Source organism: Polypterus senegalus, chromosome 3 (genome assembly GCF_016835505.1).
Source record: "Polypterus senegalus isolate Bchr_013 chromosome 3, ASM1683550v1, whole genome shotgun sequence".
In the NCBI taxonomy this organism is placed as follows: domain Eukaryota; kingdom Metazoa; phylum Chordata; class Cladistia; order Polypteriformes; family Polypteridae; genus Polypterus; species Polypterus senegalus.
Window position 1 is genome coordinate 27,580,408 of NC_053156.1, and position 25,000 is coordinate 27,605,407.

General features: G+C 43.8%; 1 protein-coding gene across 6 annotated transcripts in view; it reads left to right on the forward strand.

Moving 5' to 3' along the window:
• Window positions 1-25,000, forward strand: part of hdac7a (histone deacetylase 7a) — a 278,061-nt gene that overhangs the window by 217,908 nt on the left and 35,153 nt on the right. For all 6 annotated transcript variants that reach the window (XM_039746852.1, XM_039746851.1, XM_039746854.1 and 3 more), the window contains 6 exons: window positions 209-258; window positions 8,266-8,373; window positions 9,081-9,136; window positions 12,282-12,369; window positions 15,797-15,916; window positions 20,514-20,611. In XM_039746852.1, the coding sequence (XP_039602786.1) occupies window positions 209-258; window positions 8,266-8,373; window positions 9,081-9,136; window positions 12,282-12,369; window positions 15,797-15,916; window positions 20,514-20,611 (520 nt within the window). The remainder of the gene's footprint in view (window positions 1-208; window positions 259-8,265; window positions 8,374-9,080; window positions 9,137-12,281; window positions 12,370-15,796; window positions 15,917-20,513; window positions 20,612-25,000) is intronic.

Below are 25,000 nucleotides of genomic sequence, written 5' to 3' on the forward strand. Positions count from 1 at the left end.
TCGTGTGTGTGAGCTCTGTTGTTTTTCCCTAATTAACCAGCGGGTCGCTGGCCTTGTGTTGTTGCGGTCACTTGCACCCTGACAGTTCCATTGTGTATGTGAAACCCAAGCACATGCTTATCATATTATTTCTTCTGTGCTGCCTTATCCTAAGAAACCCCTTTCAGTCATTATTTTTGTGTTTATTATTTTTTTTGTTTTATTTCAGGAATCTTGTCCCAGCGGATGTTTGTCATGTTGCCCTGTGGTGGCGTGGGGGTAGGTATTTTGGATTTCTATGCTGTAATCCTCTTCTTCGTCGTCCTCCTCCCCCCTTTGGAAGTCAATGACCAGGCTGTGGCTAGAGCTGCCCGAGTGACGACGTTTGGCTTTCATTCCTTTTTCTTTTTCCTTTGGCTGATGGATCTGACATGTCGGAGTGAAGAGCGGCTCCTCTCTGTCGTTCTTTTTCTTTTTTTTTCTTTGTGCATTTCCTGTAATATTCTTGTCACTTTCTGCTATGGAGAAGCTCAGTTGATGTAGCCCAGCTCAGCCATCTGAAATGTGATTGAGATTTTCCACTGAACATTTGTCGGCCGGGTGGTGGCAGCTGGGAGGGTCACATTCCTGTTGCTTTTTCTCTGTTCGCCAGTTGGTGTCAAAGACCATCTCTGTTTCTCCGTTTGGAAAATGTCAATGGCAGACCATTTTAATGTTTATTTTGACCAGCCATCGTTACATTGTGATGGGGCAGGAACACGTTTTAAGTATAAAACAAAATTCCGACCCAGGCAGAACTGAAAGTGTTGTAACCTAAAACATATTGTTGGTTAGTTCAATTGAGAGTTGCAGATGTCTAAAATGCAATATTGAGTTGCGTAAGAGAAACGAGAGGACAACAATAAAGAGCCTGGTAATCTGTTATCACTGAATTGAACAGAGAAAGTAAAAAAACACACAATAATCACAGAGGCGTCGTCTTAGATGCGAGTTCAGGGTAGAATTGACAAAGATAGCGGAGCTCCTGGTTATCAGTCCTTCCGGCAGGAAGAGGCGGGTCCAGGAGGGCGGACACAGTAAGTGACATCAGAGGTGTTCTAGCTGTCAATCATCCAGTCTGCAGAGGGAGGCAGAGAAAAAGGCTTGAGGACAGCGGTGGGCAAGGTCAGTCCTGGAGGGCCACAGTGGCTGCAGGTTTTTGTTCCAACCCAGTTCCTTAATTAGAAAACGCTCCTTGCCGATAATTTAATTTCATGGCTTGTTAGTGCTTTAACTCTGCCATGTCAGGTCATTCTCTTATCCTTTTTTTTTTTTTTTTACCTCTCTAAGAATATCATCCAAATGATTTGAATTTTGTAACGGAGGAGTAATTCTCAGGCTTTCACTTTTTTTCTCTTCACTTTCCTTCCAAGTATTTAATTAAACTAAAACCGTGCACGATAAATCCACACGGGTGTAAACGGAGAACTGCTGGTTTCTTTTATCATTTACGTCTTATTGCTAATAATAAAAATCAAGAACACAGCTGTTTAAGACCTAAAAAAGCAATAACGGCTCAAAATCTTAACGAGCGAGACCACTAAAATGAAACAGAAAAATGTCACTTGAGCAAGTTCTTCTTATTAAGCATTTGGGTTGGAACAAAAACCTGCAGCCGCAGTGGCCCTCCAAGAACGACTTTCCACTCCCCTGCATTAGGACATTGCGACGCAGACAAGACAAAGGTTCGTCAGCCACTGTCCGCTTGGATGGAACCCAACTTGAACAGGTTAATGAATTCAAGTAGCTAGGATTCTAGGCTAGTTCAAGAAAAGAAGGTGGGTGGTCTCCACAGCAGAAAACCATAGCCAGATTGGATAAGTAACTGCAGCGTGTGCCTGTGGAAACAAACAAACATCTCGATGAAGATCAAAGTTCGCCTCTTCCGGACCAATCCAATCAGAAACGCGGGTACTGCTCAGATCTGACCTGGTCCAACAGGAAGTCTTCCAGATGCGATGCCTACGTCGAATCCTGCAAGTGTCAATTCGTAATCGCATCCAAAACAAAGTCATTCGGCAGAATTGTGGATGGCAGGCAACCATTGAAGAGCAAATCCAATAACGTCGTTTACAATGGTTTGGTCACATTTGTCGAATGAGTGGCAGCCGTCTATCACACAAATTCCTCTGGTGGCATTGGAAAATCCAACATACGGCTCCCAAACAAATCAAGGTAGACCTGAAGAACTCAAGACTCGACATCGACGAAGCCAGAGACATTGCCAAGGACCACCTGGCATGGAAGTGACTTGTGTCCGAAATCTGAGATCCATTGGCACCCACAGCAGCATACTTGCTCTGAGGACGCCTTCGTCTGGGTGCCAGCGAGGGACCATTGAGGCTGTGGGACACGGTGCCAACCTTTGGAGCGGCAGTAGAGTTGCGGTCCCCAGTGTGTGTGCGCGCGTGTGACATTACCTACAATGCGGATTAGAGATATCAGGATTGTTGAGAAGCTTATTAAGGGTTAGGACAACAGAAGGATTGTCACATAAAGGAGGTACAGCCAAAGTGTTCGAGTCACCGGAGATGAAAATTTCACCGTGATGCGTCAATGCCAAGTCCGAAGGGAGAGAAGAAGGGGGGACCGAGCCCTAAACCCACGTCTGACTTTTGAAACTAGGAAATCCAATTCCGAAGCAAATGTCCCACATGTAATGAGCAGACAGACACAGAAGTCAGATGACACATTCCGTAGTGTTTTAAGTGCGTCTCACTCATAGATTTCATTTCTACATAATGTTAGTGAGCCGGAGGCAGTCACCTAACGTGACATACCCAGTGACTCGGGCCAACTAGTCCACGACTCGCTCCGACCAGATCAAGCAGGTCTAATTTTGTCTTTAGTTGCAAGCGGGAGTGTTGACAGCCTGTATATTGCTTAATGCAATGAAGACAGCAACTGGAAATAAAGAGCGCCTGTGATTTGGACCTCCTAAATGGAAGAGAAGCCGACCTGTCTGATGTCTGTGTGTTTTACGCACTACAACAGAACGGAAAAAAGCAAAACGAGACAAAGGGCCGAGACTCTACCTGATAACCCTTCATACAGCACCGGCTCCGTCAGGCAGCGTGTTATCGAGTGCCGGAAAACCGGGCATCTGTACTGGGAAGTCGGCGTGTGACTGCTAAAGATGACATGCGGCCAGCATTGTTTAGTTGTTTAATTTGACGCGCTCCCACGTGTTGACAGTTCTGACATACCTTACGACTAGAAGTCACGTAAGGTTGACATCGACTTTATTCAGAATGTCTGCAGTCGCTTCTGCCTTAGCACCGTTCTGTTTGTTAACCTGTAACAGAGAGCTGAGCGCCATGAGAGGCGGGTGACTCCTGTAAATCTAATGGCTTCTGCATTTTTCTGCAACTGCCATACCCACTAAAGATTGCAGTGTCGTTTTGGGTCTGTGGTGTAGAAATAGTTATTTAATGGAAAGAAGGGGGGGGGAGGCACTTGGAGCGGACAGCATGCGTGGTGTCGATAAGGGCTTAATCTGTGTGGATCTCCGGCCCCCCGCTTCTCGGCTCATGCACGTTGATTGAAACAGCATGTCGATGACAATGATAAAAGAAATTCCTCTGATTTCATTGTTCTCTAATGCCAAACCTCCAAAAATGTGCGTTTTGAAATAAAAAGAAAATCACACGGGAAGCAAGGCCGCCTTTGAAACAGCAAGGGGGCGAGGAGGTGGGGGTGCTGTGGAAAAGCTGTCTGTAGTCAAGTTGTTAAAAAAAACAGATTCGCTCCTTTGGAACAGTCAAAGGGGGGGATTGAAACCGCCTCAGACAATCGCTTCACACTTCAGCACCGCTGTGTTCAGCCTGGCGCTTTGCCATTTGTGGTGCGCACCATGATGGACTCCATCCATTTATTTGGTGTATCGTGTTTCTTGGTGTAGGGGGTCCCGGTGGCAGCCCCCTTGAAAGGCTTACCTGCCATTTACCTTAGAGTGGAATACCTAGCAGCCCGTCTAGAGTTTTCATTGGAGTCTCCCTCTGGTGGGCAGTGCCTGGTACAACGCCTGCTGGATGCACACCCTCATAAATACCCACACCTCCATGACTGGTCTTGCTACACTAACCACAGTGATAAGTTTTGTGCACTCCCAGGCCTCATTCTAGAGTTAATTCTGCTTTTAATTTCTAGATTTGGGTTTCATTTTGTGCTCTTCCAAGGTTATAATTGTCAAGTTAATTCAGGATTAGGGTTATGCTTCTTTTGCCCTCAAGGACTGATTGTAGAGTTAATTCTCTTTTCATTTCGGACTAAGGTTACACCACAGGGGGCACCCACACACCAAGCACACAGAAGGGACAGTTTAGAATCACCAATGCTCATAACCTGCATGTCTTTGGACTGTGGGAGGAATCCCACACATACACGGGGAGAACATGCAAACTCCTCACAGGGAGAACCCAGGAAGCAAACCCAGGTCTCCTTACTGCAGCGCTACCCACTGCACCACCGTGCTGCCCATGGCTGATTCTAGAATTAGTTCTGCTGTGGGTAACCAGGGGGTGCATAGCTCTCCAAACCCCAGATACAACAGACACAGAGGTCAAGTGTTGTACACAACACACCTTTATTTAGCTGTGGGAAACGCTTTTGTCTCTGTCCCCATAGCACCACATAGTAGTAGCACCAATACACCGTCCTTTTCTTCTTTCTCTCTGCCTCCACTACTCCTACAGCAAGCTTTGCCCACTTCCTTCCGACTCTGGCTACTCAAGTTGTGGCAGCTAGCCCCTTTTATAGAGCACCCGGTAGGAGAAAACCTGGAGTCGGCAGCCCTGCAGAGGAGGGCTCAGCCGTTGTCCATGCACCCGTTGGCAGTGGCCATTGGCCCCCAGCAGGGTTGAGCTTTCATGCCTCAAACCTGTAGCACTGTAGCCACCAGGGAAGGCAGCCCTCTGTCGTCCTGGGGGAGGTATTGCCCAATGAAAGTTCCTTCTCCCGGTCCTTCCATTATGGAGGTGTCCCAGCTAGGTAAGAATCCTGGCTATCCGTTACACTGCCTTTAATTCAAGATTTAGGTTATCCCTGTTAGGGGATAATTTTAGTGTTAGGGTCAGGGCTGATTCTACAGTAGAGTTAATAATCCATAATCCCGGTAGCAACAAATAATAAACCCTCTTACGTCAATGACTTATCGTGCTGTCGTCCTGACATCTGTAGTCATGAAAGTGTTTGTGAGGCTTATCAAGATCTGCATTTGCTTCTCCATGTACAGCTCCATTGATCCACTGCAGTTTGTGTACCACCCTGGCTAGCTCAGCAAAGAATGCTACCCCCTCATGTGTTGAACCCCACCCTTACATTATATAAGGCTACTGGTCATTGACTACAGCTCAGCCCTCAACAGAAGACGAAGGGACCGGGCCTGAACCTATGCCTCTGTGAATGGGGGCAGACCACAGGTGGTCAGCGTGAGGAAAAACCTATCTGTGACACCATCATCCTTAACACTGGAGCCCCACAAGGATGTGTTTTAACACTAGAATTACCAGAGCCTACGAAAAAACTCGTAATTCCGTCCCGCCTTAAATCCCTTCACACCTCTCCGCCAGCGTCCTTTGTCTTCTAAATGTGCTGATAAAGAGAAGCTAGGAGCAGCCGGCTATTCCATCCCCCCAACAATTTAGAACGAGCACAAACTTCTCCCAGCTCATGCCTTGATTGAGTATCTGGGAGTGAAGTGGAGTTTTAGAGTGGAAATAATAGATCGTTATTTGGAACACACGCATTTCATGTCTGTTCCGTTTCTACAGTAATCTGTGTAAACACATTTTTAAAACAGAAACGTTTTTTATATTCTAGTAGTAGATGACAAAATGTAGGCATAAACTATTAATGTATGAAGACTGCAGTCCAAATAGCAAAGAAACATTTTCATAAAAGGTTCAAATATAACACAACAATTGCGCTTTTATTCAAAAATATAACTGCAGAAACAAAAAGCCGCCTTAACATGCGACATTGACACCCATTTATTGTAACTGCCTCCGTGGTGCAATAGAATCAGTTCCTGCCTGGGAATCAAAAGGTCGTGAGTTCGATCCTGCACCACTCCGTTTTGAGAAGTAAACTGCTCTTAGTCTTACTATTTTTGAGTAAAAGCATACATTTGATTTCAGTCTGTAACAGCCGGTGCAATGTATGGTGATTTTTTTTTAATTCACTTTTCATTCTCTCAGTCGCGTTCAGAATCCATCCATACAACCCCATCTGACACGGCTGTTTTCACTAAAGACGCGCTATAGCTCTGCAGTGTACCACGATGCATACTAACGCACCCCCCAAAAAAGGGTTCTGAAACACAAACGCTGGCGAAGCTGCCTTCTTCGTATCTCACCGTCACTTGATTAATAGTTACATTAGTCACATTAATAGTTTATGCCTACATTTTGTCATCTACTAGTAGAATATAAAAAACGTTTCTGTTTTAACAATGTGTTGACACAGATTACTGTAGAAACGGAACAGACATGAAATGCGTGTGTTCCAAATAACGATCTATTATTTCCACTCTAAAACTCCACTTCACTCCCAGATACTCAATCAAGGCATGAGCTGAGAGAAGTTTGCGCACGTTCTAAATTGGTGGGGCGATGGAATAGCCGGCTGCTCCTAGCTTCTCTTTATCACCACATTTAGAGGACAAAAGACGCTGGCGGAGAGGTGTGAAGGGATTTAAGAAGCGATTTAAGGTGGGACGGAATTACGAGTTTTTTCGTAGGCTCTGGTAATTCTAGTGTTAAGCCCCCTGCTGTACTCTGTGTATACCCATGATTGTGCAGCCACATTCACTCTCTAATTCCATAATTAAGGTTGCTGATGATACCTCAAAGTAATGATGAGGCAGCGTACATGAGGTCAGTAGAGATCGATGTGGCTTTGTGGTGTCAAGCAGATAGCCTCCAGCTAAATGTCCGTAAAACCAAGGAGCTGGTTGTGGGCTTCAGCAGGATGCAGCAGTGATCCCAAACTCTGCTACCCATCAGTGGGATCCCAGTGAAGACAGTAAACACCCAGTTGATATCTCGGAGGACTTGACATGTACAAGCACTGATCACAAAGGTTGTATCATTTGAGGTAGTTGAAGACATTTGGGGTATCCTCAGTGATACTTACCATACAGGGGCTATAGAAAGTGTACTTTCTATTGAGCATCACATCCTGGTATGGCAGCTGCTCAGCGCAAGCCGTGCAGAAAGTGATGGGAACGGCAAAGTGTCTCACCAGGTGTGCTGTGCGCCCCCTACAGGACATTTACAATAAGAGATGTAGAAGCAGAGCAGTCCAAACCATTAAAGATCCTTCACACCCCATAAACTGCCCATTCACCCTACTAAAATCCGGCAGACGTTTCCGTAGTCTTAGGAGCTTCTTAAGGCCAGTTTATAGTATAGGGGAGATCTCTGAACTCATGACTGCAGTTTATGGCGAGTCTGCCCCCATCATCCTACAAAGTCAACTTTTGGCAGCAAGCCGTTTAAGTAAGGTAGAGAGTCCATTGAAGATGACCCTCGCACTGGACGGCCTGTGGAAGTGTGCAAGAAAGTCGAGGATTTCCTTTGGTCAGACGAGGAATTAAGGTTTCCCGAACAGCTGAAGAAATGGGCATCTCGGCAGGTACGGTTTGGAAAATAATTTGTGAAAAGTTGGGCAGGTCAAATGTCAGTGTGAGATGATGGGTTCTGAGAATGCTGACGCCATGTCACCACTGCTGTTAGGAGAACTTGGAGGTTCTCTGTGAAGACCAAGTGAATTTCTATTATCATTTGGTGATTGGAGATGGAAGAATTGTGCTCCACTTTTCTAATTTCAGCATCCCCAGATTTGAGACCTCCCACCTGGCTATAGTTTAACTGACTTGCCGTCCTATACCAGGTTTGACCCCACCCTCCCTTAAGACCAGTCAACTGGCTTCACTGAAATTTACACCCCCACCTTCCTAGATCAGCTTCCCCAGGTTTGGCCCTGCCCCTGATGAGAAACTCCTCCCATTTTCGACACCGCAGCTTAGATTTGATATTTCTCCTGTGTTTATCCTAATATTCTGTGTAATTTGTATGATGTGCTACAATGTTCAGCATCGTCCTCCCAACTGGTCACGAAATGCAAGCCTTAAGCAGGACCACCATGCCAACAGGTGGATGGGGGTTGACTACTTTTGTGTTCCTGTGCCGCAGTTGTCCACTTTCAGTGTGTTCTTTGCTGATCCCAAATTTTGTATCTTGACAGGTGGACAGCGACACCATTTGGAACGAGATGCATACGTCCACATCTGCCCGAATGGCTGCTGGCAGCGTCACAGAGTTGGCCTTCAGGGTGGCCAAGGGAGAACTTAAGGTAGACAATCTTTTTGCATCAGCTAGTGGGACATTTTTTAAAAGTGGTCTTACTTTGAAACATGTCGCAAACTGAGGACATTCAGACTTTTGTGTTGGCATTGCTGGTTGTAAACTATGACCTGCAGCATTAGAAGTCTGGCCCGGTGGTGGCAAAGCGAATATCCATCAGTCACTTGACACAGAGAGTAAGAATATCCGATGGTACTGTCAAAGTGTGTGAGTGATGACAGAGCCACTGCTGGGATCTAAATAACAGCTCCCCTCAGCTTGAGGCTCCACTTCCTTTACTTACATGATGTGCTCTGAGCCGGTTGGCAAACGGCTGAGGCGCTGGTATCATCAGGTCCCGCAGTGCTGCCCGGTTTTTCATTGGTAACAATAAGCAAGCGTGGCCTCTCGTCTGGCGGAAAGACAGCACCCGCAAGAGCTACTGCCGGGTGTTTACAGAACTTTTCAACAAGAAAAATGACAGGCCTCTCTGCCCATCGTCTTGGCTGCCAGCTCGCCCCTGCCAACGTTCCAGAAGCAAAACAGAGGAAGGCTTTTGGGCGAGGGAGGGGTTGAGGAGGGTTAAAGCTTGGGGGTATTTATTTTGGCAGTTCTTAATTTTTTTACTTGCGTTACTGTAATTTGAAGTAGCATCATGCTGACATAAATCTTTGAACAGCTATGATGATCTCTTAATGGCTCCCTTCCCTTTTCCAGAATGGTTTTGCCATAGTGAGGCCGCCAGGACACCATGCTGAACCATCCAATGCCATGTAAGTGTCTCGGTTTTACAAGCAGGTAATTTGGGAGGAGTATAAAATGTGAAATATTATTGTGTGTGTGTGTGTGATGTTTGTGTGCTATAAATATGTACACAGAGTACAGTCTGGACTACAGTTTATAAAGGCCACTGTGTACATGTGTTTGTGCTTGGTGTGTGTGCAGAGGGGGGCCTGTAAGTAATTTACACTTGGAAACTTATGCTCTCCACATAGTTTTGATTATAGGATGTATACATGTCTCCATGTATATTCTGCATGTGTGTTTTATTATATACATATATACATTTGTGTGTGTGTATATACTAGCAGTCCCCCTCAGTTACACGACGCGCAGTGGTGAAACAAGACGGTGAGGATGGCCCTGCGCGGCTCCCCACTCCTGATGTCACGCTTCCCCCTCCCCTCGGCCCACAGCCTCTATCTCAGATTAGCATGAATATATCACTCCTGCAAGCACGCCACGATTCTTAGCTCGATGAGAGAAGTCGCAAAATCAACCAGAATGTTCAAGCAAATTCTAGGGGGGGGGAAAAAAAAAAACTCAATCTAAATACGTTAAGTAGTTCTCTCATTCACTAGCTAAGCAGATGTAAGATACGCCCCAAGGCTGGTGCACGAGTGAGGAGGGCTCTGCCCCTTAGCCCATTGCATGGATCTCAGATTCACGCAAATAAATCGATACCGCAAGCAAACTATGATACTTAGTAGTATGATGAGAGAAGTTGCAAAATCAACCGGAATGTTCAAGCAAATTATAGAAAAAACCTGATCTAAATCCATTAAGTAGTTCTCTCATGAAAAGCGGACAGACAGGCGTTGGATGGATATATATATATATATATATATATATATATATATATATATATATATATATATATATACATATCTCCTCGATCACGGGGTTGCATTCCAGACCCCCGCGATAGGTGAAAATCACAAGTAGAAACCATATGTTTGTATGGTTATTTTTATATATTTTAAGCCCTTATAAACTCTCCCACACTGTTTATAAATATTACCTGCAGAGTTATACAGCATAATCCCTTTGTATTCTCTTAGATATTAGGTAAGATTCATTGAAATTATGTATATAAACACACTGTTTATATACAGTAAAACCTAAATATTATTTTAAAGATATTGAGTGTCTCCGATATCATGTTACAGCCATTACGATAGACATGCCACCAGCAATAAATACGTACAATGCAACAAAAATAGTATACAGTAAATGTGTGTACAGTGACAGTAAACGTACATACATGTATTAAGTACTGTAAGTAGAAAATTAATTATGGTTACTCACCAACAATGACACGATGAGTTTAATTTTACTGCACAACAAAGGAGAGCGTTGCAGCCCTTGTAAAGGAGCCACTTCAGGCGATTGTGTAGCACTGCCGTTGTTCTTCTTCTGGCAGTCTTCAATCCAAATCCCTAAAGCAGATTCCATCCAGACTACTGCCTTATTACATCCACTTACAACTTGTTTTGCACCCTGGTTAAAAGGACACTGCGGCTGTAGATCTTATATTCCTTTCCTACTTTTTAAATAAAAAGTATCGTAGCCTTCAACAAATCCAAAACGTTTACCTTTTCGGCAATCGTAACATCTTCCGTTTGCGCTTGGGCACGGCCCCTGAAGCAGTAGCAGATCGTTTTGGAGCCATAATGAAGGGCTTGACTATGCACAAAGATAAACACAAAAGAGCACAACTCTTTACACAGCGAAACACGTTGATGCTGAATGAGCGAGACGAGACTTCCTGGTTAACACTGCATTCAGCGCGCAGGAACTTAACTGCGTGCTCTGATTGGTTAGCTTCTCAGTCAGGAGAACTTAACTGCGTGCTCTGATTGGTTAGTTTCTCAGTCATCCGCCAATAGCATCCCTTGTATGAAATCAACTGGGCAAACCATCTGAGGAAGCATGTACAGGAAGTAAAAAGACACATTGTCCACAGAACCCGCGAAGCAGCGAAAAATCCGCGTTATATATTTAGTTATGCTTTCATATAAAATCCGCGATAAGAGAGAAACCGCGAAAGTCAAAGCGCGATATAGCGAGGGATTACTGTGTGTGTGTGTGTGTGTATATATATATATATATATATATATATATATATAATATGTGTGAGTGTGAGATATATATATATATATATATATATGTGTATATAAAATGTAGAATGTCCTTCTGAACGTTCCCTTTGACTGATCTGTACCAAATTTTCCATAGTTGCTCTCAAGGACCTTACAGACAAGAGAGACAACTTTGGAACCAAAATTCTGACCTTGAGGGTCCCAGTGTTGGTTTTTTTTTTTTTCCTTTCCGTGTGTGCTACAGTTTCACACCAGTGCCACCTGCTGGCACAGAGCAAATTAAACATCTGCACAGACTGCCTAGCAGACGAGGACTGAGGTGCTGTCCTGTTGCCCCCAGGTGTGGTGATGCGAGTCACAGTAGCCGTTCTGTCAGCCATTCTCCTCTGACCTTTCACATCAACAAGGCGTTTCTCTTTATCATCCTGAGCTGTGGAGTGTTGGTAGAAATGGGGTGGGGGTGGGGGGGCTAATAAAGTTAAATGAGTTTAGCACAAGACTACAACATAATAAAATATAAAAAAAGTTGAAAACTCTCTGAAGGTATTATGAACATCCTTTTTGTTTTTCTTCTTTGCATATCCATGTAATCTTTGTAGTTGTGACAGAAAACAGGGAAGAAAAAAATAATCTGCTCCCTGACTCTCTACCTGGCATGGCCACCCCTACACACGGTGTCTGTTGTATGGCCTGAACCTCGGCGTTAGGGCCAGCGTGCTCCGTGGCCACTCATCTTGGCTCCACTTCAGTTCCCCTTTGCCGCATCACCTGCCATGAAGCGCGAGGGTCCTAAATGTGGAGCGTCTGTGTGTTTCAAGTGCTAATCAGTGCCAGATGTTCCATAATGATGTCAGGATAATTCTATCCTAAACTGGATATTTATGGGTTGATAGTGACGGGATGGGGGTGGTGGTGGTGGTGGTGGTGGTGGTCTGTAAGGGAGGAAGTTGATTTATTTCTTTTCTTTTTTCTTTTTTTTTTTCTGACTTTGTCAGCTCTAACTCTGCCTCCCTCCCCAATGTGCTTTTGTTTTTAGGGGGTTTTGTTTCTTCAACTCAGTCGCCATTGCAGCAAAGCAACTACAACACAAACTCAACGCGAGCAAGATTCTCATAGTGGACTGGGTAAGAAGTGCCAATGGCTTTGGAATGATTAGGGCTTTGCATGAATATGAAACCTAATGTTGGATGAGGGGTCCCTTTGAAATAAAGAACAATGTAGACAGATAATTTAATTAAACTGCCTCAGTGCATAATGGTGCTTATCTTCAGTAGCATCCTTCTATATAAAAGCGGTCGGGATTGTCCTTCCGTCCCGTGAGTGCTACGCAGGCGCGGAGTTTCACACACGCCCTGTCCATTTTGCAATGCACGATGGGATTTGTAGTTTTGTTTTTCCAGGTAAAAGATGATTTTCTACTCCAGACTGTGCGATATCTTCTTCCTTACTATATAAAAGCGGTCAGGATTGTCCTTCCGTCCCGTGAGTGGAAAGCGTAGCGGTATTCCGCTTATCACAGACTTACTACTTGCAGCTTGCGGTACGAAGTGACATGATGTGAGCAGAGTTCTGGTGCTCCCATCGTTCCCTTGCTTTTGTGCGCGATGCGCTGGAAAAATAGACAAAATTATGTCTCTGGAAATAATTAATGTAATGGAGTACAAATGCCTCACCGTGTAGTAAATATCAGGGGGGTTCAAAAGGGCGACCTTGATATAGAAAAAAAGTTTAAATTTCATCACAAAAATAACAGAAACTACGAGTATTGAAGTAGTACCGCTTAAATGCAATATAACCAAATTAATGAGTTTGTATAAAATATCAAATTGATCTACATATTGAATTGCCTTAAGAAGTGGTCAACTTAAAAGGCGGGTGAGCCTAATCTTTTATAATAAATGGTAACACAAGTATTATGAACAGAATTTGTTAAATGTTTTATCAGTCTTATGTAGTGCTTTGCACAGTCAATCCTAACATAAATGTTTAATTAAAGTAATAAGCCAAACCAATCAATATTCTGTTGGGAGAGCAAACAGGGAATGTTATCAGAACGCATTTGATGAGGTGCCACGTGACAGAGTGGGCATCAAACTCAGAGGTGGGAGGTCAGAATGTGGTGTATGCAGATGGCTGCAGAATTGGCTCAGGCACAGAAAGCAGAGGATGAAGGTGCGATGAACCTCATCAGAACTGGCCGATGTTAAGAGTGGTGACCAGCAGGGGGCAGTGCTGGTGCTGCTGCTATGTTTAATAAATAGAAATCGCTGCCAAAAATGCATGTGCAAAAACTAGAGACCCAAAAAAGCTTTCAATGGGAGGAGTTCTGCTTTTATTTAGCAAACAAATCTATCAATGGGGTACGCAAAATTTACTTGACAAGATTTCTTAAAGTAAGCTAAATGATCATAAATACACATGTTTTGATAAGTCGATAATTCTTACAATAAGGAAAACAAGATTTAATGTCACGGTATCAATACTTTTCCACTTGCTTAGATTTCATTTTTTGCAGTGAATGATTTATATAGGAATATAAATAACAAGCTGGCTAAGTTTGCAGATGATACCGAGATAGGTGGATTAGCAGATAATTTGGAATCCGTTATATCATTACAGAAGGACTTGGATAGCATACAGGCTTGGGCAGATTTGTGGCAAATGAAATTTAATGTCAGTAAATGTAAAGTATTACACATAGGAAGTAAACATATGAGGTTTGAATACACAATGGGCGGTCGGGAAATCGAGAGTCCACCTTATGAGAAGGACTTAGGAGTTATAGTGGACTCCTCGCTATCAACTGTATCGTACTATCGATCAGTAATTGCTATAGCCTACTTCTTTGTAAAGAAATACGCCGTACCAGTCTCTGTTTTAAGATATCACCCGGCACATTACGTCAAAATAGGAAACCCGTCCAGTTGGTCTTGTATAGCACCTTACATAGTAAGTACTGTTACAATGGTCTTTAGCCATATCAGCTTTTATTTTATACTAGCTGTGTAAGCCTTTGCTGTAAAAAGCCTGGGCTCCTAGAATCCGTAGATTTCTACCAATCAATCGCATTAGTTGTGCATTAGCAACTAAGAGAGTTTCTGTTTCCTCTGAGGTTTAGTTTTGCCGATGTGCTCGCCTCGCTTGTCTGTCAATGGCTAACTGATTTTCTGTTTCCTCTGAGGTTTAGTTTTGCCGATGTGCTCGCCTCGCTTGTCTATCAATGGCTAACTGAGTTTCTGTTTCCTCTGAGGTTTAGTTTTGCCGATGTGCTCGCCTCGCTTGTCTATCAATGGCTAACTGATTTTCTGTTTCCTCTGAGGTTTAGTTTTGCCGATGTGCTCGCCTCGCTTGTCTATCAATGGCTAACTGATTTTCTGTTTCCTCTGAGGTTTAGTTTTGCCGATGTGTTCACCTCGCTTGTCTGTTATTGGCTAAGCGAGTTTCTGTTTCCTCTGAGGTTTCGTTTTGCTGACGTGTTCACCTTCCTTGTGTATCAGCGGCTAAGCGAGTTTCTCTCTTTTCTCTGAGGTTTCACTTTGACGACAGAGTCGCTTTCTTGGAGCTTCATGCTGTAGCCTCGCACTTCCAGCCCGGACAGACAGATACACACCACTCCCACAAAAAGACGTTTATATAGAAGATAACACCATTAACTGCAGGCACAATTCCAAACGTGGGTTTTAAGAAGCCAGGCAGAACAGTTTTATATAGTGCCTTTCATTGTGAGCAGTAGCCCAGAGCACTTTAAGACAAAACTGGTCAAATCACAGAGCGTTCTAGGGAGCTCAAATGTGTCGTCTTTAAATAAATTGTTATGCAGTTCATTCCATAATCCCTTATATTTTCGAACCTAATCTGCATTCAGTTTTTGGCAATTTCTTAAATGGGGGAAAAAAAGTTAGTTTGCGGTTCTAATCCGCACCGTTCCTTCAACCGGCCCTCGCCAGTTTTGAAAAATCAAACACGCGGCTCCTTCAGAAGTAGCGCAGTGGGTGTCAGCTGCATGGAAGGCCACCCCGGAGAGCATTATCGTCAGATGTTTCCAAGAAGTGTTGCATAAGCAATGCTTTGCACGGATCCGAAGATGAAATTCTATGGGGAAACGAAGGTGAAGGTAATGATGATGGTAGCTGGAAAGACGACGATTCAGTTATGAGTAATGATGGCGAGTCGGATGAATAATAAAGATTGACGCTTTTTCCCCTTTTATATTCAATTCCTTTCCTTTCAGCTGAAAGACCTACCACAAGAGGTGTAATAACTAATAACACAAATATATCGTTCTTACAGCACGTCCAGCTCTCGAGCGCAAATGTTATCTGCACGCAATTCTAATCCGCATTGGATTTTTTTTTTTTTTTAGCCCTCTGAAAGGGTGCAAATTAGAATTGAAAATTACATGTTAAACACTAGAATAGACGTTTTACAGAAAGCAAATGGAAGAGGCTAGGATGGAAAACCTTTGGAGGCGTCTGCCCGTGAGGATGTTTTTCCAATCGGCTTATTGCCGCAGTCTTAATGAGGTCAAATTATTCCTTCTCTTCAATGCAGGATGTCCATCATGGCAACGGGACTCAAGAAGTCTTCTACAGCGACCCTAACGTGCTGTACATTTCGCTGCATCGCTACGACAATGGAAATTTTTTCCCTGGCAGTGGCGCCCCGAACGAGGTGAGTGTGGACCCTTAAACCCAACCCTGCTGACCTGGTCCTATAATGTTAGGGTTTGCGGAGTGCAGCACCAGGGGAGTATCTGGACATGAAGAATGTAACGTCTGCAGCGTCGTCCATTCCTAGAAGTACAAACTGGGGTTGTGGGGTTAGGAGTTGTCCAGGCAGTGGCTTTACATGTTTAAAATACAGATGTGGCCTAGCCCGTCTAGTTGGACCGGTGTGTGCCCCTCAAAGGGGTCTTTGTTCTATACTGCATTATTTAGTAAAGTTCAAAGGGGGGGGGTGGGAGTAAGGGCTGCCGAAGAAGCTGGCAGTGGACAGGCAGCCTCATCTGTTTCCATTTCAGACGCATCCTGCCCATGTGAAATATCAAAGCGATCCTGAGGCTGCTTAAGAAGCAGTTAGGCCTGATAGGTCTGGGAGGATTCATCTTGTAAGAAAAAAGAAAAGAAGAATTACTGCTTCACTTTGAGGCGGCGCGGCTGCCTTGCAGCTATAGAGTCCAGCATTTGAACGCTGGCCAGGACGCTGTCTGCGTGGAGTTTGCCTGTTCTCCCCAGAACGTTACAACAACTTTTGACTAGATCAGGCCATTCAGCCCAGCAAGCTTCATCAATCCTATTAATCTAAATCAGGGGTGGGCCGCAGTGGCTGCAGGTTTTCATTCTAATCCTTTTCCTAATCAGTGACCAGTTTTCACTGCTAATTAACTCCTTTCCCCTTCATTTTAATGGCCCTGTCTATAAGGATTCAGTCCTCTGAATTGATTCTTTTCTTCATTAAATGGCAGCCAAATCAAAAATGAGATGTGAAATGAGCTGACAGATGATCAGCTAAATCAGGGCTTCAAACTCCAACCAGTTTCTTAATTGAGAAGCCAATTGTTGCTGTTAATCCCTTAATTTAATTCCATGGTTTATTGCTCCTCTCATTTTGCAACAGCAGACATGTCCAAAAACGCCGTCAAAATGTTTTGATGACCTGAGAAGTCAACCTTACCGAGACCTTCACCTTTTTTTTTAATTTCTTATATTGCATGAGGGGCACAGAAGAGATTGTCATGTAGCGGCTCATTCTGTGTCTCATTATTCTTTGGCTGCTAATCAACACTACAATCCCTGAAGCCTACGAAAAAACTTGTAATCCTGGCCCACCTTAAATTCCTTTGCACCTCTCCATTAGAGTCTTTTGTGTTGTAAATGTGTCGATCAACACGAGCAGCAAAGCAGCCTGCTGTCCCATCCTCACAAACAACTCCGGCAAAATGTTCTCCCAGCTCAAGTCTTCTTTATCTGTATGTGAGGTCCTTGAGCTGTATTGGCTAAATAAAATATCGTTATTTGGAATACGGGACAGGAAATGTTGAAAGTCTCCTCAAAGTTAGTGATGGCTGATACGTCCTCATTCATGTTATAAGTACTAAGGAGGATGGACAGGCATCCTGACTGGGGAAAAAAGGGTGATCTCTTGCCTGACCAGGGCAATATAATAGAAATATGGTGGAACTGGAGACACAACCCATCCAGGATGCCATACAATTCTCTTCTTAACTGAGAATGAAGGAATGAATATTGGATGGATGACTAGGTGAAAATACACGCCAGGAGCAGTTCATACCCTCACCCCAAAGGTGGCAGTGTTCCTCTGGGCTGATCTCAGTTAGATCACCAGCTGGGTTGCATGAGACTTGCAGTGCGGCAGTGCAGCCTTTTTGGGGTCCTTGGGTGCTGCTAGAGGGCTCTGGGGTGGGGGTTTGGGTGAGATCAGCCCTGGTTTCCACGTGACCCAGAAGTGCTCTCAGCAAGCAATTCATTTCTTGGTCTGAGCCCACTTCTCACATGAGAGTGGACCAAGAGAAGGAGCAGTGAATGAATCCATGTTTGGGGTTATGATTGGGTTGGGGTAATATTGGGGTTAATAGTGGTTGTGTTCCCTTAAAGGTGGTAGTGACAAATAAGTCTTTTGTTTGAACCCGGAACAGTGTTGGGTGTAATTGTTTCTGAGGCGCCCCCGTTGTGGTCACAGTATCAATATCTCAATTGTAAGGTTGTTTTTTTTTTGTTTGTTTTTTTTTAAAAAAAGAAGTTGCTTGATGAAATTGAGATTCAGGCAAAAAGGTGGGGTGGGTGGACACCAGTGGGGTGGTGTTTTGTGTTTGTTCTTATATTGCTCAAAAATCAGTTATTGTTGGTTTTCCTTTTCTGCATTCATGTTCCATTTTATCAATAAAAATGTTATCACCAAAAAAGATACCGAGGTGAAAAGAAAAAAAATTGTTTCTGCAGAACTGTTCTAACCCGAGACCCACTTGTATAGTGTTCAGAGTTTTGTGCTTAGTAATGATTCCAAATTTGGTTTAGTTCTCCCAGTTTTGACCCGTTTACCCTTTGTGTTCATATTCTGGTCCTTTAATCCTCTCTATAAGAATGGCAAGTGTCTGTATCTGTGTGCCCATCTGGTTACCATGTCTCCGTTATTCCAACAGATTGCGCAAGACAAACATTTGTAGTAATAAAATGCATTGCATCTGTCATTCCAACAGATGGCGCATCACAAACATTAAAACTTTTTTTGTAAGCCCAATAGCAAATATCATGTAACAGGGGCATATGTATTATATGTGATACTCCAACAGGTGGCGCATTTCAAACATTAAAACTGCTTTTGTAAGCCCAATAGCAAATGTCATGTAACAGAGGCATATATATTATATTTGATACTCCAACAGGTGGCGCATTTCAAACATTAAAACTGCTTTCGTAAGTCCAGCAGCAAATGTCATGTAACAGAGACATATGTATTGCATTCAACTTTCGAACAGATGGCACATCACAAACCTTGTATTACTACAAATGTTGGCAAGGCACCTTATGCTAGAATGAAAAAGTGCAATACATTTTATTACTACATGCATTACAAAATAAATTTCTACAGATGATGCACTGCAGAAATAATACAGTGAAATAATCAGCTTTGACTTTCGGTATTGTCCTTGCCCCCGCATCTTCTGATCATAATCTTATTATTTTATTTACTGCCCTGTCTCTGTATCCCATATATACTCTTGGATAAGTAATGGCTTAATTTTACAGTATAATTTCTGGTATTTTATAATGTTGGTCGTATAAGTTGAATGCGGAAACTCTTTTTATTGGTCCAAGAGATTATGATACGCAAACGCCCACCTGAGAGAGGAACCACGGAGCACACTGCTTTTTTTTTTCTATGTATTGTGCCTACATGACTATATGTTTTGCACTGTTTTATGTTTTTTGTATCTCACACCCTCATACAACTTTTTCCTAAGACATCCCTTATCTACATTCGATCAGAAGAAAATATGAAGCTAGTTTTAAATTAAACATTGTTGAAGTGGCAAAAGAATTTGGTAACTGCACTGCTGCAACAAAATTCGATGTGTCTGAGAAACTGGTGTGAGATTGGAGGAGGCAAGAAGATGTTTTAAAAAAAAAAAAAAATTTTTTTTGAACGGGCATATAAATCGGGGTCTGATTTTATGATCGGTTTTTCAGGTTTCAAGACCCGACTTATACGCGAGTAAATATGGTATGTATGGAAGCGTTTGATCTCAAAGCCTCTTTGTCACATGTTGCTAGCACATCCTAAAAACATTTAATATGACAATCTCATACCCAATTCTGGGCCAACTCCAGGCTATTGCCTATCCTGGCAGCAATGGGCACAAGCCAGGAAGCCATTATGGATAGGGTAGCAGGCATTGAGTTTCAAGGCTGTGCAACAGAATGGGGTGGTCAGTCATGTCAGAAGCTGCACTTAAATTTCAGGGCCTGCCATCAGCATGCCGTCCCTCCCAGCTTGTGTTATACTCGGGGCCTGAAGTGATTCTGAAGAATCACGTTCTCTGTTTAGAACATGTGAACAACCAGGTGGAGTATTAATGGCAGCAGGATGCACTATGGGAAGAAGGCAACCCAGACAGAGGTGGTGTGATGCTCTGGGTAAAGTTCTGCTGGGAAACCCCTGGGTCCTGACCTTCATGTGGGTGTTACTTGGACACATACGACCAACGTGAAGATTCTTGCAGACCACGTACACCTCGGTATTCTGCCATGGCAGTGGCCTCTTTCATCAGGATGCTACACTCTAAAAATTGCTCAGGAATGGTTGGAGGAACATGGCAAACAGTTAAATGCCTCCAAATTCCTCAGATCTCAGTCTAGTCAAGCATCTGTGGGATGTCTGATCCATGGAGGTCCCACCTCCCAAACTGCAGAGTGTGAGGGGTCTGCTGCTAAGATACCACAGGATGCCTCCGAAGGTCCTGTGAAATCCATGCCTTGACAGATCACGAGGTGGACCTACACGATATTTGGCAGATGGTTTAGATGTTGTGGCTGATTTGCATGCATCATATATGCAGTATACTGTATGTGTGTACATACTTCTTTCATACTTTTTTATTGTAGGCAGATAGTCGCCATTTCATCTGTAGACCTGGAGACGTCATGATTGTTTGTGTCGCTGCCGCGAATGAACGCTCAGAAGATGCCTGAATGGCAGTGTAATGGCTGACTGTGCACGTTTTCTGACACGAGCCTTCTTTCTTTTTCAGGTCGGGACTGGACCAGGCGAAGGTTTTAATGTTAATGTAGCCTGGACTGGGGCTCTGGACCCACCCATGGGAGATGCAGAGTATCTTGCCGCATTCAGGTAAGAAGAGGAGCGGACATTAATGTCAAAGCCCATTACGACTTCTCATTCCCGTTCTATCTGCAGTGCTGCACCCCGTTCATCCCCCGCATCTTCTTGTTGCCCCCGATTTTATCCTCCACGTCTGCCATATTTTGATGATATTTTGTGCTCCTTGATGTTGAGTCATCTAATCTCATCAGCCCTAAAATTCGCCTCCTCTGATCTCATTGTCTGTTTTATCCCACTTTGTCTTATTCTCACTAGCCCACCTCTCTTTCCTTTTTTACATTCTGGTCATTTCACTCCGTTTTTTTTAAATATGGTTAACAAATGTTTCTGTAGTGCTTGTCCAGTCTGGCTGTATAGATATGAAATGTATTGTTAAGGCTGGAGAGAGAGAGATATGAAAAGCATCGCTGTGAAAGCCACTATATGAGGTAGACATGAAAGCCATTATGGAAGTCCGGTGGATAACACACTTCCTATTTATCCAAGAATAGCTGTCCCCCGTGGCGCTGCCCGAGTAGTAATGATAACAGGACAAACTTTAAAAAAAGTAATAATTTGTATTGAATTTATATTGATAGCTTTCATATCCGAGGGTCTCGTCATATACAATATTTTTGGTTTTGCTATCAGGGGCGAGAATGTAGCTGTGATCTCTTTGCCAAAAATGTAAAAAGTTGACAAGATATCTCTGGCCATGCGGAAGGTAGGTACCCTCCAGTGTCAAACGTTGGCACTGTATCACAATGGGCGGTCGAAAAATCGAGAGTACACCTTATGAGAAGGATTTAGGAGTCATAGTGGACTCCAAGCTATCAACTGTCAGACAGTGTTCAGAAGCCATTAAGAAGGCTAACAGAATGTTAGGTTATATAGCGCCTTGATCTGTGGAGTACAAGTCCAAGGAGGTTATGCTCAACCTTTACAATGCACTGGTGAGGCCTCATCTTGAGTACTGTGTGCAGTTTTGGTCTCCAGGCTACAAAAAGGACATAACAGCACTAGAAAAGGTCCAGAGAAGAGCGACTAGGCTGATTCCAGGGCTCCAGGGAATGAGTTATGGGGAAAGATTAAAAGAGCTGAGCCTTTACAGTTTAAGCAAAAGAAGATTAAGAGGTGACATGATTGAAGTGTTTAAAATTATGAAGGGAATTAGTACAGTGGATCGAGACTTGTATTTTAAAATGAGCTCATCAAGAACACGGGGACACAGTTGGAAACTTGTTAAGGGTAAATTTCGCACAAACATTAGGAAGTTTTTCTTTACACAAAGAACGATAGACACTTGGAATAAGCTACCAAGTAGTGTGGTAGACAGTAAGACGTTAGGGACTTTCAAAACTCGACTTGATGTTTTCTTGGAGGAAGCAAGTGGATAGGACTGGCGAGCTTTGTTGGGCTGAATGGCCTGTTCTCGTCTAGATTGTTTTCTAATTCTAATCTGATCGTGTTCAGCTCTGACGAGAGATTGGCCCCCGCATGGGGAGAAAAGCACGTGGCCGTGATATCCCTGCCAATGAGCAGCTACCTTCTACGACACAAGAAGCTGTGATCTCTGTCTCAAAAACGTCAAACTTTTAACAATCTCTAGATGATGATGTCTGCTGAACAAACGGGTATCGCTAGCTAAGCAGAGGCAAGGTGCACTCCAACAAGCGACTCGAATGGAGGCTGGCGCATGAGTGAGGAAGGCCCCACCTGCTTCCCCTCCCCTTGGCCCCCAGCCTCTGTCTCAGATTCGCACAAATAAATCAGTGCTGCAAGCGAACTATGATACTTACCGCAAAATCAACCGGAATGTTCAAGCAAATTCTAGAAAAACCTAAATCCGTTAAGTAGTTTTCTCATTCGCTATCTAAGCAGATGTAAGATACGCCCTGAGGCTGACGTGTGAGTGAGGAGGACCTCGGCCCGCTGCGTCTCTCTCAGATTAGCATGAATAAATCAGCACAGCATGCGAACTATGATACTGAGTGTGATGAGAGAAGTTGCAAAATGAACTGGAATGTTCAAGCAAATTCTAGAAAAAAAAAAAAAAAAGCACAAACTGAATTCGTTAATGTGGTTCTCTCGTTCACTAACTAAGCAGATGTAAGATATGCCCTGAGGCTGACGTGTGAGTGAGGTGGGCACCGCCCAGCTCCCTACTCCTGAGGCCTCGGCCCGCTGCGCCTCTCTCAGATTAGCATGAATAAATCGGCACAACAAGCGAACTATGATACTGAGTGCGATGAGAGAAGTTGCAAAATCAACCGGAATCTTCAAGCAAATTGTAGAATAAAAAACGCAATCTAAACCCGTTAAGCAGTTCTCTCGTGAAAAGCGGACAGACAGACAGACACGTAGGATTTTATAGAGAGAGAGATATGGATGACATTATATAAGGTCGATAGATGCATGGATATGGCGTACGACCACCCTGTCTCCTCTTTTGTCCCTGTTTATTTTTTCATTCCGTGTCACTTCCCATCCACTCTCCTCTATCCCTTTTCCCTTTCTTTCTCCACTTTGGTTCCCATTCTGGACCCCAGCCCTCCATTCTTTCTCCCATTTTTTCTGTACCCCAGGATTCCTTTTCTCCTTACAATTTTCCCTTTTCCTGGCCTAAATATCCACTCTGTTATCCCACTGAAATCCTTATCCATGAGTTCCTCTCTTCTTTCTCAAGTGAACAACTGGTGCCTCTGCTTCGGGCAGGGAAAGAGGAAGAAAGTGCCTTTTACACTTCATATATGAAGGGATTCTTGCCACCCACCACCCCGACCCCCCCCCCTACTTCGAGGTAGTCGTGAACGGAAGGACGCTCAGTTGCTTTGCACATTCCATTAGGAAGCTTTTTAACCACATATGAAGTAAAAGGCCAAAGCGTCATTCACGAATCAAAGGGCGAGAGAGGCCGACATTATGGGACGGTTCGCTTTATTTCAAGCATCCAGTCCTGGGATGTGCCTCACCAGCTTTTCCCCAGACCGCAGCTCAATGGCGCATGGTAGCAGCTGCGTCTTAATCTGCATTGCAGTCTCCAGTCCAAACAGATATGTTTTGTTCGTCGCTTGCTCGCTCGATCCTTCCCAGCCCCAGTCATGGAATAACACGAATCTGCTCCCAGCAAAATGGCACTGAGCTGGCATAGCTGCTTTCTCTTTACTCCAGGGACAGAACAGTGAAGTAAAGCAAGGGGGGACGCACTACATCTGTAAACAATAACACTTTGTACTACGGGAGCCTCTGGCGGCCGGACCCCCTCCTCACCCTCACCCCCACCCCCACCGCGCTATTGTGCGTATTAAGATATTACACTCCCGGCGTGTTGCTTTATTGGTCTGAAAAGGGTGGCTGTTTGTCTGCACTGAGAAGCGGGGTGGCATGGATTGTTGGGGGGTGGGGGGGTGGTTTGTTATAGGGAATCTAAAGCTGGATAATTAGGCCTAATGGATTTCAGATGGGCTTCCATAGAACTGACAATGACGTGCAAGGACGACAAGCCCTAAATGGGAACCAGACGGCAGTGGAGGGCTTTGAACTTTGGCGATGAGAGAGCGAGAGATTTAAAACACAAGCAGAACCTCGCCGTCCCCGATGGGGGCAGGCAACTTAGAGGTATGGCACACATTAAAGCCTTGATTGACCCCCACTGGGACCCTCGTCGGGTTCTACAGCTTCATTAGGATTTTGAATCCCTTGCTGGCATCTGGAGTTGGTGGCTCTATCTCCTGAGCTGGGTTTGCGACCAAATTGTTTAAATAAAATGCAATGCCACCTTGTGGTTGTATATTGTTATTGTGCTGAAAAATATTACTTTTATTTGACCGAATTGCTTAGGGCAGTGGTTCTCAACCTTTTCTGGTGTCGCAACCCAGTTTTTTTTCTATATAAGTATCTTTGTAGCACAATCCTTCTCCCTTGGTAAATCGAGCACAATTGCCCTTTCTTCTTGGTGATGTCCCCCTAGAGACTGTTGATATGTTAAAAAATATATGTGTGTGTGTATATATATATATATATATATATATATATATATATATATATATAGGTTAGAATTGCTGCAGAGCAGTACCAGGGTAACAAAATATCAAAAAAAGCCAAAGCAGCACTTCACCAATGTCTGGCTCCACAAAGCTAAAGACAGCACAGCCCCAAACTCAAATGGCAGGCTCGACACCAACACAGGCCCAAAATTAAAGTTTTTAAAGTGTTATAAATGCTACATTTCCACAAAAAAATGAGGAGAGGAAAACCATAACAAACCTCTGGTAAAAGAACAAAACAAAGTTAGGTAAATATTTAAGGCTTTTCTTAACATGTTGACTGCTAAATACGAGTTAACGATCCATAGACACATGCCACCTTCGAGTTATGCCCAAGACCGGATTTACTTTTTTTTTTTTTTCCCCCCCAATC